The sequence below is a fragment of the Phasianus colchicus genome, chromosome 14, assembly GCF_987193195.1.
Source record: "Phasianus colchicus chromosome 14, bPhaCol1.hap1.1, whole genome shotgun sequence".
Taxonomy (NCBI): domain Eukaryota; kingdom Metazoa; phylum Chordata; class Aves; order Galliformes; family Phasianidae; genus Phasianus; species Phasianus colchicus.
Genome location: NC_143449.1, coordinates 9314257 through 9328683, shown reverse-complemented (window position 1 = coordinate 9328683; position 14427 = coordinate 9314257). Strand labels below are relative to the sequence as shown.

The window sequence follows — 14427 nt, the reverse complement described above, 5'->3', positions numbered from 1 at the left end:
ACTCATTTGAACTATCTGTTGACACCAACCCTTTTCTGACCCATGTTTGGCTTTCATATTTTGCTGTTTTCTTTCCCATTTCTTGACCCTTCCTTTCTCTGTCTTTGTCTCTTTCCAAATAACTACGCCCATCATTACTTTCCCCGCATTGTTCCTCATTTTGCTACGCAGCATCATAGAAGCGCCAAGTGGTTTGGGTTGGATGATGCTCTGATCCAACCTCTAGCCATGGGCAGGGACATCTCACTGCATCAGGTTGCTCAAAACTCTGTCCAACCTGACTTTGACCACTTCCATAAAACTTCTCTGGGCAACCTGCTCCAGTGCCTCACCACCCAAATTTAGCATTTGGAGTACATCCATCCCTAAATTTAATGTTTATGACACCACTGCATGGGCTGTCTTAGCTTTCTCTGGTGCTTCTGATAAGGTTACCTCAGCATTCTTAGCCACATGTGAAACCCATGCATAGCTTGCAGCTCCATGTCTGAGTTTTGATGCTTCTAACACTATGATTTCCCACAGCCTGTGATCCCCCCCATATTTTTCCTTTTGTTGTTGTTGTTGTTAAAGCACAGGCTGTTCCCACTTGGATCTTTTCACACCAACAGTGCATTTTCATTTTTAATAAAACTTCCCTATTTTCCTGTGCCTAGCAAACTGCAGGCTCTCTGTTCCTCAGTTCCTCAGTGCAGGGTCACATCACCGGACATTTGTATTCAGTCATAATGTTGCAGCCAGGATGCTCAGGACAGCCACAAAACTAAAAGCAACCAAAACAAGTGTGAAGATGCTGGTGTTAAAATGCGATTTGCCACTGGGAGCAGCAGTTCTGTCCCCTCCCTGGAGGCAATGCTCCCACCATGTCCCCAGCATCCATACCCACCTCTCCAAAGAGACATGCTTATCAACCAGGATACTCTACCATGTTATTCCTTCCACAATTTGTTGGAAGGAAATTTTAAAATCATATTCAACATTTAATCTTAAATGGATGACATGAAAAATTAGTTAAATCCTTTCACGATCACTTCAAAAGGTTTTCTGGCACTTGTGTTGCACCCTGCACCTTTCAAAGGTCTGGGAAAGATCAAGCAGCAAACACAGCAGCACGAACCTGTAAATACTGGCTGCAAGGAAGAGTTTGCACACATGCTGCTTTGGGCCACAGCACCTTCTTGCGGTTGGAGAGAGATAAGAGTAGCTGACTATCAGCACATATGTACCCAGTGTCACAGCCTGTCCAAAGGCACAGCCTCAGGCCTCACTTTCCCAGCCCCACGCTGCTGTAACCCAGCTTGTCATGAAGGGGCAATCATTTGTCTCTGCTAGAAGTCAGAAGTGTCAGGATAAAGAAAAACTTTGTGTTTGTTGGTCGATCTCAGCATTCCTTTTGCAAGCTGTTTGGAGCACCTTTGCCAGGGAGGTGCTTGGCTGAAGGGTTTACCCAGAGCTTTTCTAAATTCTACACATAGTTTTAAAAGAGAGGAAAAAATCAGTAATGCAGCTTCTCCATCACATCAGTTCTGGTAAAGTCCATGACGCTTTTGCTCTGAGTAAATTGGATGTCAGAGTCCCAGAATGGCAGGGTAGTGGAGGCCTGCAGGCACTTTTTCTAATCCACTGCCTTGCTCACACAGGGTCTTACATACGGTCACCAGGACCATGCTGTGTTTGGTTTTGAATGTCTTGGCCTGATTCTTCAGCCCCACCAACTTGACAAATTCACTTATCCAACCCACATTTGTCAACTTCTCTATGAGGAAGTTTTGGGAGATGACATGAAAAACCTCGGTAAGGCTGAGGTAAAGCATCATCCACTGCTCTGCCCTCATCTAGCAACCAGCCACTTCAGTGCAGAACCATGTCAGGTTGGTTAAGTGGGATTTCTCATCCATAAATCCAGTCTGACCCTTCCCATAGATTTCTTGCCTGTCATATGTTGGGAAGTGGTTTCCCTCACCTACTCAGGATTCAAGGGGAGGCTGACCAGGCTGGAGCTCCCCCTGGTCCTCCTTTCTGAATGCAGGAGTGATGTTTGCCCTCCACCAGCCTTCATGAACGAGTTGCTCCCAGAGACGACCCAGAGCAGCCTTGCCACGCCATCAGCCTCTCCCTCAGAGCTTGTAGGTGCATCCCATCAGGCCCATGTGCCCACATACATCCAGTTGGCTTGGGTGCTCCCTAACCTGCTTCCCTCCAACCAAGGGAGACTGGTCTTACTGGTGAAGACCGAGGTGAAGAAGGCATCAGATATGTTGGCATTTTCCATGCCCTTCATCACCAGGTCCCCTGCCCCACTCAGAGCAGGCTGTGCTCAGCAGGAGATGACTTTCAGCCACATGGGATGGGTTAAAACGTGGAAGAAGAGGCTTGGACAAGCAGCAGAGCTGCTGAGAGGAACAGTGCACTAGGTGAGTCTTTAAAATCAAAGGCTGCAAGTATCCGGCAGAGGAAGCTACTCTGAGATGCAGCCAGCAGTGTTGGAGGGGGGGCCTGCAAGCACCAAGCCATTAGCAGCCGCAAAGAAAGCCACACTGACCTTTAAGAGCTACAAAGGGCAGGCAAGAAGGGGCCAGAGACACAAAGCCCTGTGAAGAAGCTGCTCAGAGGAGGAAATGGAAAGGCAGAGGCAGCTGATGAGGCTGCAGCACAAGTTAGAGGCCATGACATGGCGGAGGTGGGGACAAAATGTCACTGGTAGAACATGAAGCAAGAGGGGGAGCAGAACGTCAGGGAGGGGGGAGGGAAGAGGGCAGGAACTGGGCAGCAGGCAAACCTTATGGAGAAACTGTGGCCAACCATTCTTCCTTTCTCTTGCAGTTTGTGCGCTGGTTTCTGCAGTTTGCTCTGTGTTCTGCACAGAGCGTGAGATGCAAGAGGAACCATGGGTTGCTGCGGGGAATCTATGATGGGTCTGTGATAGGACTAGATGATCTTAGGGGTCTTTTCCAGTCTTTATGATTCTATGACTCCCCACACCTCTCTGCTGAATGAAGACCTGCTTTCCTGTCCCCTGGGCTACTCTTACAGCCTACCAAGTAAGTGCAGTTTCAACCACACTGCGTTACAAGCACAGCTGTCCCATTTGTGTATGACCCAGCATGGAGGGCAGGACGGGGCAAGCCTCATTAGCACAAAACTGCAGAGAACTGGTCTCAATGTTGCATCTTGCCACTCACCAGCAGACACCAGCCGCTCTGCAGACAGTCTTTCCACTGTTTGCTAATGGATGTTCTCACGACAAGAGAGAAGCTGCATTACCTTGCCCAAATCTTAGTGTCACGTCTCAACAGCCTGTAGCACGTTCCTACAAAAAGCACTTGAGCTGAGATCAGATCATTACATGTTGGGTGCCACATCAGGTCAATTCCTGGACTTGAGAAATCCCATGGAAGGATGGGCATTTCTGCTCACTGTGCTGAGCATGGACTTGGACCTCTTACAAGCTCTCCCTGCTGCCACCCTACAAGATCCCAGTCTCACAGGGAGGATTTAATGCCTCCTGTCCTGCAGATTCTCCTTACAGATGACATTTCAGGGGCTGAGCTCTCCGAAGATGTCTTCTCCAAGAAGCTGCTCTGGGAGATGTAAGGCTCACAGTGATGTGGTTTTGTTACTGAGTGAACGTTGGTTGCTACAAATTTAGATCTATGGATTAATTTTGCTGCAGTATTGAGGTTACTTTGTTGCTTAGCAGGCACCTGGGAGACTTGTCTGATAGGGCTCGCAGCTGCAGAAGAGCAGGTCGAGCTCAGCAGTCCTCCCTCACCCTCCTTGCTCCCCCTGGATGGTGTTTCCAAGTCTTTTAGAAGATAGGCAGGGACAACTGCAGCTGTGCTTAAGGACAAGCAGGAAGGCAGTGACCGCAAGTGCTTCATCCTCAGTACTGACACCCACAGTTCCTACGCACTTACTTGCTGCTGCTTCATTTTTTGGTTCTTTCCTCTTCCCTGATGCTTGGGGTCTTACGATAACCACTGCAAAGGCACAGTTCATACCTAGGGCAGCTTTTCAGCGTTTGTGGTTTTATCATCACAAAGCACTTCTGTTTTCAGAAGAAAAACTGCTGTAATGAACGTCAGCAGGGTTTCAAAAGGGTAGAACAGCCCTGTACTTCAGCTGGTGCCAGTAGAGGGGCTTTGACCACCACTACCATTGTCATCCCTCTGGAACATTATCCCAGACAACACAGGAGCACCCAAATGGGAGGGAGGCAGCAGTAGAGGCTTCTGTGCTGTCTCCAAGCCTGGTTGTGGTTGGGAGATGCCTAGCACTCTTACCGGTCTTAATATCCATTTATTATTGATGGGGCCCCAAGTTTCAGTACATTATCTAGTTTTCTATGAAACCCAGAGAGGAAGAAAATTATCTATGCTCTCACTGCATTTTGCAGAGACCCTAAAATGCTACTGCTGTGGGACCCCAAGGTTGAGCAAAAAGGGTCTGTTCAAGTATGACTTGGCATACTCATAAATACAAGGACACCAGGTCCAAAGATCTTTGTACATTCTTTTAATATGACAAGCAATTGGTAAGGGACTTTGGGATGCACGTCTGAAATACATTCAGTGTTCATTACCCCTCAAATTAAGGCGTGTCTCTGGAAGTGAGCTCCTCATAGGTGAACTGTTGTTTTGCTTTTGCTTTAGGCATCTTTCTCTTGCGTTCAGTGTCTCTGTGCTCTCTGGAAATCTCAAGATGAAACTAAAAGCAGATCATTCCTCAAATTCAAGAGAAACTGTGGTTTGAGGCAAACTAATGCACTTCCATAATCTGTTGCTCCAAGCACTTAAACACTCCATGGGCAGGAGGGGGCTCACCAAGGGTCTGATCACAATGGACGGAGTGGCAACAGCATCACCTTGGCTCTGCAGCAAATTTTGGAGCCAAAGCAGAAGGCAGTTGAGGAAAGTTTATGGATGTGTAGAGAGTCTCTGGTGATGCTCTTGGCTTTGTCTCTTCAAAGTCTTCTCCAACTGTGGCATAAATTGTTGCCATGTCCCCTACCATGGTGTTTTCCATGTGGATATCCTCTGTGTTTGAGGCCTGGAGAAGTACAGAGAAAACACCAAAGACGCTGGAATTAGAAGGAATCCAGAGCTGCTGACCACATGCATTTTACACAGGGACCTTTCAGACAAAGCCAGTCCCTACATGAAACACAGCCTGCAGAGCAGCTGGGGCTGTCCTGCTCTCATGTTTCCTATTTAGGCTTCTTTGACTCTTCCTTGGGGTTTTATTTCTCACAGCTGGAACCCTGCATGAGATGAGTCTCTAGATGGCCCACATGGACCCCAAAGACATTCTGAACATAAATTCACAAGGCTGGCAATCAGGGAAGAAATACTGTCTCCACATTTCTCCGCATGTAACCATCCTTCCTCGATGCTGCCGTTGGTCAAAGCTGTCCTCAAGCTTCTCAGGTCCCTAAAAACAGCTCCTTTGGGCTCTGGGAAGGAGGCAAAGAGGAACTGTGCAGCTGGGGGAAGGGCAGGCACTTCACAACTTACTCTAACAGCACTGAATTAACTTCCTAATTTTATATTCAGCAACCTATCCCTGCAGCTCAGTGCATCATACTGAAGCCAGCACTTAGCATTTACCCAAAGAGCTTTCAGAAGATTTTCCTGTACCTGCTGCTGTGTAATAGTTCTCATCTTCTTCCACAGTGCACCTGAGAAAAAGAGAGTTTTAGTACCTGACAGACACACAGATGTGCTGTGCCCTCCCTCTCCCCAAGCCCTGGGGACCCAGAGGTACACTGGTGGCACTTTCACCAGGGGCTGACATGGATTTTGTCGTCAAGATGGAGATTTCTGTGGCTATTTTACTCAAGTACGAGTAAAATCTCCCACTTGGAAACTAATGCATTTCCTTCCATCCTCAGGGGTGATGGTGTTGATGGAAGCTGTGGAGACCTGCATCTTTCAGGTTTATTTTCAAGTGGACACATCCAGGATATTCTCTCCAGCTGGAGTTTTAAGGTGTCTACAACAAAATAATCACAGCCGCGCTCAGAGGCTGCATTTCTGAGTCCATCAATTGTCATTTCTGGTTTCAGCACTAAAACATCCAAGTTCTGCAGAAAACCACCACAACTGCCCCGTGCTGTGCTTCTGCTTGTTAAGCTGCATCACAAACTTGGAACCTTTTACGAACGGCAGAGGGGCACATCTAAGGAGCTCTTAGGAAAGGAGTAGTTTGGTGAGAAGAGCCCTCCACTGCCTTTATCCCCCAGGAACATCCCCAGAGGTGCAGCCCAAAGGGAGAAATGCAGGAGCAGATCCACCTACCTCGCCACCATATGCAGAGGACCAGGAGCAGCAGAAAGAGGCCAATAAGGGAGCAAACTCCAATTGTGTAGTAACGGGAGATGTCTTGGGCCTTGGTGTCTGGTATTTGGAAGACAACAGCTGCTGTGAGTGCTGCCCAAAGGAATGCGGGGGTAGCAGATACCACAGCAGAGATTATTTTCCTTGCTTTGTAAATAGGGTGGCACCAAAGTGGAATTCGAATATTTGGTGTATGTTTCACAGCCTCTGTGGCTATTGATTTATCTGCAAGCACCCTATTAAACCCAGCAAATAATGGATTGCCTCAGGCACAGGACTCAGACCCAGTGCTTCATTTTCTGAACCCATCTCTCCCTTCTGCAGCCATTCATTTCGCACAAAGACAAGACAACCAGCTGCATGTACAAGAAGCTCTCATACTTCTAATTTAGCAGGCAGAGCGGAACAGGGTGGGTTTCCTTCTATAAAAGAGCAACACAAACAGCATCAGTTGTGATACCCCAGGAAATCCTCCCTTTGCTGCAGTATTTCATCCCAATAGAAAAAGGGGCAAAATTCCAGCCCATGTCTGATGCCCATGTCCAGAGAATGCAGGAGGAGTCTGTCCAGGCACATGGGCACTTACCTTTGTCAGGATGCCCAGTGGAAACATGCTGCTTGTGCACTGCCAGGCTGATCTGCCCGCTTTGCATTTGCTGTTGGAAGGCAATGCTGTACACCCCGCTGTCACTGAGCTGCAGGTCCCGCAGCAGCAGGGATGCGTTCTCAGGGAAGAACTCAATGCGGTGCCGGTATGGGGTGTGAGGGAAATATTGTGCAAAGCATTTCTTGGGAGCTCCTTCAGCATCCAGGGAGCAGTTCTGCACTGAGCAGGTGATGAGCACTTGCGAGCTGTTCCAAAACTTCCACTGAATTGACAGTGGGAAGGGAAAGGAGCTGTTGACTCTGTAGGAGACGGGCAGGAGCACGGACTGCCCCACGGTGCCATTGACCGCATCCTGCGGGATCTCGATGAGAAGAGCCAGGTTTTGCCCTGCAGAGCAGGAGGAGGCAGCTCAGCAGCCATTCAGCCCCGATCTCAGCACCCGGTGCTCGCAGCACCCCATCTCCCACCGCCCCTTGCCCGGCAGCCAGGAGCCCGACGCCGGCCCTTGGCTTCACAGCGGCTGCAGCCTCCAGCGAACCCAGCCCCGACTCACCCAGCAGCAGCAGCAGCAGCAGCAGCAGGAGGGAGCCGAGGCTCCAGCAGCGCCGCCCGCGGCACATCTCCTGCGGCTGCCGTGCTCTCCTGGCCCGGGAGGAAGTCAGCGGCTCTGGCTCAGCCCCTCTGCACCGTTTGGGTTCGCTGCGGGTGGGGGAGACCGGGCTCCTTCCTGTGCGTGTAGGTGCAGAGGGGAGGCCGCGGGCAGTGCGTGTTGTGTGGGGGGAATCCCAGGTGACAGGAGGACCCCAAGGCCGCGCAGATCCCCGTGGAAGAGAGCAGGAGCCCATGGGAACCTCTGGATGCTCCTGTGCTGGAGCTGGAGCAGGAGCTGAGGCTGCAGCTGGTGGCTGAGGCCAGAACTTGTTGGTGCTGCCCATGCTGACCCTCTGACCTCCTTCAGCCTCAGAAGCCGCCCATTTCCTGCCCTGCACATCAGCCTCTGGGCCCCGAGCCCCAGCCACTACCACCCACAGCAGGCCAGAAGCTTTGGGAAACCAGCTCCCACTTCTAGCTTTGCTGCTGGGACTTTTACAGATGAAGCTGCAGCCTCACATCAGGCACTCGGAAGACATATTTGGTGGAGGAAGGGACGTTTATTTGCCCAGGGGAAGAGTTACTTAATGGTGGGGAAATGGGAGTGGGGAAGTAGTTTCAAACTGCAGGCAGGGACAGGTGCTTGTGGACGCCTGGGTTTCTCCAGCACAGCGACTGGTGCCAGGGAAAACAGCCCGACGCACTGCTGAGCACACTCGTTGTGCCTGGGCACTGCTGTGTCCTGAGGTGCCAGCTCTGTCTGCTCCCACTCGCCAGCTCTCTTCTCCCCAGCACCAGCCTCATGTTGCTCCAGGTCGGCTCTGCTGCTGGCAGCCACCCCGCAGGCACAGCAGGTGGAAGAGCAGCTGCAGGAGCAGCAGGATGAAGCAGTAGCAGGCTCCAAGGCTGTAGCAAGGGATGCGTGCAGCCGTACCTCCCGCTCCTCGCTCTGTGCCTGTGAAAGGAGAGAGGAGAAGTGGCTGCTGGAGACAGCCATCTCCCCCAGAGACCCCTCTGCTGTACCCAGACTGTGCAGGGTGGGCAGGCATTCTGCAGGGGGAATGCAGGAGGAGTCTGTCCAGGCACATGGGCACTCACCTTTGTCAGGATGCCCAGTGGAAACATGCTGCTTGTGCACTGCCAGGCTGATCTGCCCGCTTTGCATTTGCTGTTGGAAGGCAATGCTGTACACCCCGCTGTCACTGAGCTGCAGGTCCCGCAGCAGCAGGGATGCGTTCTCAGGGAAGAACTCAATGCGGTGCCGGTATGGGGTGTGAGGGAAATATTGTGCAGAGCATTTCTTGGGAGCTCCTTCAGCATCCAGGGAGCAGTTCTGCACTGAGCAGGTGATGAGCACTTGCGAGCTGTTCCAAAAGTTCCACTGAATTGGCAGTGGGAAGGGAAAGGAGCTGTTGACTCTGTAGGAGACGGGCAGGAGCACGGACTGCCCCACGGTGCCACTGACCGCATCCTGCGGGATCTCGATGAGAAGAGCCAGGTTTTGCCCTGCAGAGCAGGAGGAGGCAGCTCAGCAGCCATTCAGCCCCGATCTCAGCACCCGGTGCTCGCAGCACCCCATCTCCCACCGCCCCTTGCCCGGCAGCCAGGAGCCCGACGCCGGCCCTTGGCTTCACAGCGGCTGCAGCCTCCAGCGAACCCAGCCCCGACTCACCCAGCAGCAGCAGCAGCAGCAGCAGCAGGAGGGAGCCGAGGCTCCAGCAGCGCCGCCCGTGGCACATCTCCTGCGGCTGCCGTGCTCTCCTGGCCCGGGAGGAAGTCAGCGGCTCTGGCTCAGCCCCTCTGCACCGTTTGGGTTCGCTGCGGGTGGGGGAGACCGGGCTCCTTCCTGTGCGTGTAGGTGCAGAGGGGAGGCCGCGGGCAGTGCGTGTTGTGTGGGGGGAATCCCAGGTGACAGGAGGACCCCAATGGAAGTGAGCAGGGTGTAAAGCGCACTCCCTTTAAACTGTGAGCACCAAGAACAAGGCTCCATGCTTTAAAAGAGTCGAGGAAAGCATAATGCACTGATAAATAGATAATGGGAATTAATGAGGATTTTTATTTTTAGGAACTATAAATAACATCGGTCTCCACGGGCAGATGAAAGAACCTCTCAGTAGCAAGAGAAAAGCTTCCTCCTTGTAGGCAGAGAGCAAGAGTCAGGCTGTCAATAAGTACAAGGAAAAGACCCAAGAGTCTTCTCCAGAATGGTTGGTCTGAGATGCAAGTCTGGAACCACCAGCTCTGTTTCAAAGCCAGTGGTATGTAGGTGAAATAGAGGGGTTGGTTTGGAGTCCTGATCATATATCTTCGATGATCAGGACCACAGGAGATGGCCTCCATCCTTCTCCATTTATTTCACTGCATGGATTTCTTCCACAATTCAGCCTTCATGAGAGGTGAGGAAGATGCATGGATATGGAAGGTGTGCCTGCCAAGGCAAGGGGGTTGGAAACACAAGCTCTTTAACGTCCCTTCCAATCAAAACTACTCCATGATTCTACAGTTCTATTATATCTCACCTGATGAGAATATTCACATTTTTTAATGAGATTGCCTTGGTTGCTGGCTCCCAGGTAGGAGAAATCAGAGCAGTCTCATCATCAGACCAGGGCTTGGTCTTCTCCATGGAGATCCAACGTGGTGGGAAAGGCTTGGCCCAGGGAGGGATGCACATGGTCATCTCCACAAGGTTCAAGGGCACCTTCAACTCCTGGCAGGAAGACCTGACCAGATCTCCATGGTGATCCCGCATTCAGCATGCAGTACCCACTTCACACCTCTTTTTTCTTCCATTACCAATGTCTCTTGGGCAATGACAGTGATTTGCTGTGTCCAGGAGCTGGATATGCAGCACTGGGCTATGATTCTCACTTGGCTGGGTCACTCATCTGGGAAGGAAATGTAGGAAGTTGCAATGGGGGACTTCATAGCCACAGCACTGGCAGCTCAAAGAACAACTCTTCAGTGACAATCAGAAAATTCACACCCCTTCACACCCTCATGGAACCCAGCTCTTTGCTCACAGATTTTCAAGATTCATCACAGGTTTTGGGACTTCCTCCTGCAATTCAGGTTGTGTGTGATCTCCATGGGTTTGGGGTATCCATGCTGGGGGTAACAGGTCCTGCCCCATCTTCACCATTGCAGTGCTTGGGTGGGTACTTTCCAACCACAGCTTTTGCTTAGCTAAAATCACATTGCAGATGCAGACTGTAGCATGACCCTTGCTGTAAGACTTGTTATTTCATTGATGAGAAGCTCAGAAGGAGGAAAATGTGCTCTGCTTAATGCTGCTGAGCACAGCTAGCCAAGAAGGACTGAAGCTCAGTGCTGGGGTGCAGCCAGACCAGGGGATGCTGGATGGGTAAGGATGAATCAGAGGGCTTCACTGGAGAGGATGGAGGGCTGGTGCCAAAGAAGACAGGTGAAAATGATGGTGACAGCGACATTTGCAGCTTACAAGTATGCTTGCAACTTTCAAACCATGTAACAGTTGCAGATACATGTGCAATCTAATTGTATCAAAATTAAATCTGAAAAGCCAAGTAGGAAAAACCCATGTGCATCCTCTGTCCAGCTGATTTGCTGCAGACTTGATGATGCAAAGCCTTGCTCGGGCCTTCAGGCTGTGTTTGGGCAGCTCAGCCAGTGGAGCATGTGAGCTTTTCCATATGAGCTAAACTGGAAGATCTCAAGGGCTTCGGCACACATAATCTGTTAATTCAAGATACAACTAGTTTATTCCTTCCCTAAACCTTTGCAGGAAGATAACTTAGCCCTTTCTTGTATGTCTCTGAAAAAAAAGCATCAGTATTGGTTCAATGTGTACTTCATATTAACAGGCAGATGAAATCATTTTTGCCAGCTTTCTGCAGGTATTTAAGAACATGACATAAAGAAAACAGTGTGAGGAAATGAATGAACAGATGGGTCAAATCCTGTTCCTGTTCACTGTGCTGCACCCAAGGGGTGATTCTCGCTTGGTGAGTGAAGTGACACTCCAAGCTCTGGGAGCTGAGCTTGGCCAATTTTGGGATCAAGCAAAGCTTGTATTTCCCTCTTAATCAAATAATGTTTCATCTGTCTGTGCAAAGGCTTCATCTGCCCCAACAGCTGGAGGGGAGCAGAAGACTTTGCCGATGCAGCAGCCCATCTGCTCAAACGCTTCACCACACAGGCAGCAGCTACTTCCTGTGATGAGATGTGGTGGGATAAGATGCAAAGCCCTTTGTGAGCAGCATCACATCTTTCATCAGGGTGATGTTGACCACAGCCCTCTGCGAGCCCATGCTAACCACAGCACACTCCTGCTTCAGCTTCCTGCCTTGGGCTTGAAGTCGAGAATTGAAGGGCTGACTGCACACACTATGACATGTAAGCACTGGGGGCAGAGCAGAAAACCTGCTGTCCTCTCTCCCCATCTTCTGCATTCCTCTGTTTCCTCAGTAAATGTGCATACAAGCATTTGCTGCAAGCCATCGCAGTATGAAATTCAGACCAAGCCTCAATCAATAGAGCCACCTCTCCTGAGCTTTCAGAGTTCCCCATGAGCTCAGGGAAGACTTTACCACTTTACAACTGCCTGAAAGGATGCTGTAGTGAGGTGGGGGTTGGCCTCTTCCCAGGTAACAGTGATAGGATGAGACGTGATGGCCTCAAGTTGCACCAGGGGAGGTTCAGGTTGGATATTTGGAAGAATTTCTTGTCAGAAAGAGTAGCAAGGCACTGGAACAGACTGCCAAAGGAGGTCACAGAGTCACTGTCCTTGGAGGTGGCCAAGAAACATGAAGATGTGGCATTGAGTGCCATAGGTTAGTGAACATGGTGGGGATGGAGTGAGAGTTGGACTTGGTGATCTTAGAAGTCTTATCCAACCCTAATGATTGTGGCTTCATTCTTCTCACCTGTTTCTTCACGTGTTGCAACCTGTACTAATAATCAATACATATTTTTAATTATATATTAAGAAATGGGAAAAAAAAAAAAAAAATCACTCCAGAGATGTGGAGTGTGGAAGGAGAGCATCTGCTTCTTTAGAGGTGTCTGGACAAGGACCCTTTTCAATGCCACACGGGATAATAAGAACAGAAGGAACCCACAAAAAACATACAGGAGCACAAATCAGAGTGGGAACTCATCAGTGGGCTGCTATCAAGGATCACCTAACATCTCCCAGAGCATTTACAGTTCTAGGTCACATACCAACAGAAATCTACAGAGGCCAAAGCTTAGGAGCAGGAAGACCAATCTGGGCTTTGACACTGATGTTAAGTAGGGGAACCACAGTCTGGGAGTGTCTGAGGATGGAGATTGCTGCACAATGGGAGCAGGGAGGAAGGAAGCTGGGGAGGCAGAACAGTGTATAAAAGGGGCAGGCCAGTCCTATTACCTGAGTTATGTCTGGAACTTTAATTGTCACTTAGAATTTATCACTATATTTAGAAGCTGAAGGGAAAAACAAAATTTTGACAGAGAAATAGGTACAACTGTCTTGTGCAGTTGAAGTTTGGGAATAGGTTGGTATCACTCTTCGTGCAGAATTATCCCTTCCTTCCCAAATCATTCCTCTGAGCTTTCCTATTGTAAGCAATTACACTACACCGTGCCATACAATTAACTTGGGTTGTTAAAGGAGGGCTGCCATGCTCTTTAAGTCAAAATGAATTTGTTTTGCTTAATATTAGATCTATGCTTTCAATAGTGAACTGGAAATGGATATTTCCCATTAGCATTAAAATTACATTAAAAGTAATTTCTCTGTCTAATGAGGTCTTCAAAGTTCTAACAGAAAAGAGTGAAGAGAAAAGAGACATGCAGCAAAATTAACAGGTACAAAGGGCCCACTGAAGAGAGACTACTCACACACTGCTGCTCTGAACTACGAAATCAGAGACATCCGTGTTGCTATGGATTACTTAAAAACCTACAGGACATATGTACAGCAAGAGGTGAAGGGAAACATTTCAAAGATAGTTGGTTATTGTAATGCTTACTGTGTAGTCTGCACATTATTTTTTTACATGCTACAAACAGCAGTCCACCCTTCCTGCATGTCTCAGAGGTCAGTGACAAAGAATTTCCCCTCTATCATTTGTCAAAACTGTGGTATCTGATGACTATTAATTTGCTCCCACTTTTTTTTCCCCTGTGACTTCATATTTTTCCACTTCCACAGAAAATCCATTCCTGTCTGTACAAGTTCTGGTTTGAACTAGTGTTGAATTAAGATAGTTGCTAACTGTAATATCTTTTTCAGTTTACTTAGCTGAAGGAGTCTACTAAAATAGTTTGTGTTTTGTATATCCAAAAAGGAAAGAAATGAGCAGATAACAACATAAATGTTTTTCAGCCTAGCTGAGAATTTGAGCATGACAAGTGCAGAAACAAAAGGGATTTTCCAGGAGCAGACCTTGGTTTCACTGAAGGACTGAAGTCTCTTCAGAGCTGAATGATTCCAAGGGGACAAGACTCCAAAAGAGGACACGGGGGAGCACTGCAGGGCAAAAGGAAGCATTAGAAAGGACCAGAGGGCAAGCAGAGATAAATGAAGGTGCACGTGCAATGCAGGAATCTTCAGGTACACAAGGTTAGGGAGAACTGGCCCCTGGGAAACCAATCTGTGAGTCCAGGGACACACATGGGTGGGAACTGAGGGCCTCAGGTTAGATGTTGCCCTCCATCAGCCACCTGATGAGCTCTGGTTTCCCCTAGCCTATGCTTAGATCAGATTCCTTCCTCCTCCCCACACCTTCAAAACCAACCCATTTTTCTCCATGCTCCCTCAAATCCCCTCTGTGTGTCCTCACAACATCTCTGCTCCCTTCACCATCACCTTTAGTACAATGTACATCATGTCCTGCTGCTCTTTAAAAATATTCATTGTCTTGCAGATGT

The 14427-nt window shown here is 49.3% G+C and overlaps 1 protein-coding gene across 2 annotated transcripts; it reads right to left on the bottom strand.

The window, feature by feature from the left end:
• Positions 1-4500: 4500 nt before the first annotated feature.
• Positions 4501-9432, bottom strand: LOC116229708 (uncharacterized). Of its 2 annotated transcripts, XM_090150223.1 has the most exons (6): positions 9206-9432; positions 8632-9039; positions 6922-7329; positions 6297-6395; positions 5637-5677; positions 4501-5049 (listed from the first exon to the last, which is right to left on the bottom strand). In XM_090150223.1, the coding sequence occupies exons 1-6, from the start codon at positions 9270-9272 to the stop codon at positions 4861-4863; spliced, it is 1212 nt and encodes a 403-aa protein (XP_090006349.1). In that variant the 5' UTR covers positions 9273-9432; the 3' UTR covers positions 4501-4860. The 2 variants fall into 2 exon arrangements, with proteins under 2 accessions (XP_090006349.1, XP_090006348.1); XM_090150222.1 differs by lacking the exons at positions 8632-9039; positions 9206-9432 and adding an exon at positions 7496-8332.
• Positions 9433-14427: the final 4995 nt, after the last annotated feature.

What these genes read in the sequence shown, in the direction of transcription:
- LOC116229708 (XM_090150223.1), bottom strand. Translation starts at nt 9,272, where the DNA reads ATGTGCCACGGGCGGCGCTGCTGGAGCCTCGGCTCCCTCCTGCTGCTG. An exon ending in GCTGCTGCTGCTGCTGCTGG is followed by an intron (nt 9,040 to 9,205) that starts GTGAGTCGGGGC and finishes CCTGCTCTGCAG; the next exon opens with GGCAAAACCTGGCTCTTCTC. An exon ending in CACTGGGCATCCTGACAAAG is followed by an intron (nt 6,396 to 6,921) that starts GTAAGTGCCCAT and finishes TCCAAATACCAG; the next exon opens with ACACCAAGGCCCAAGACATC.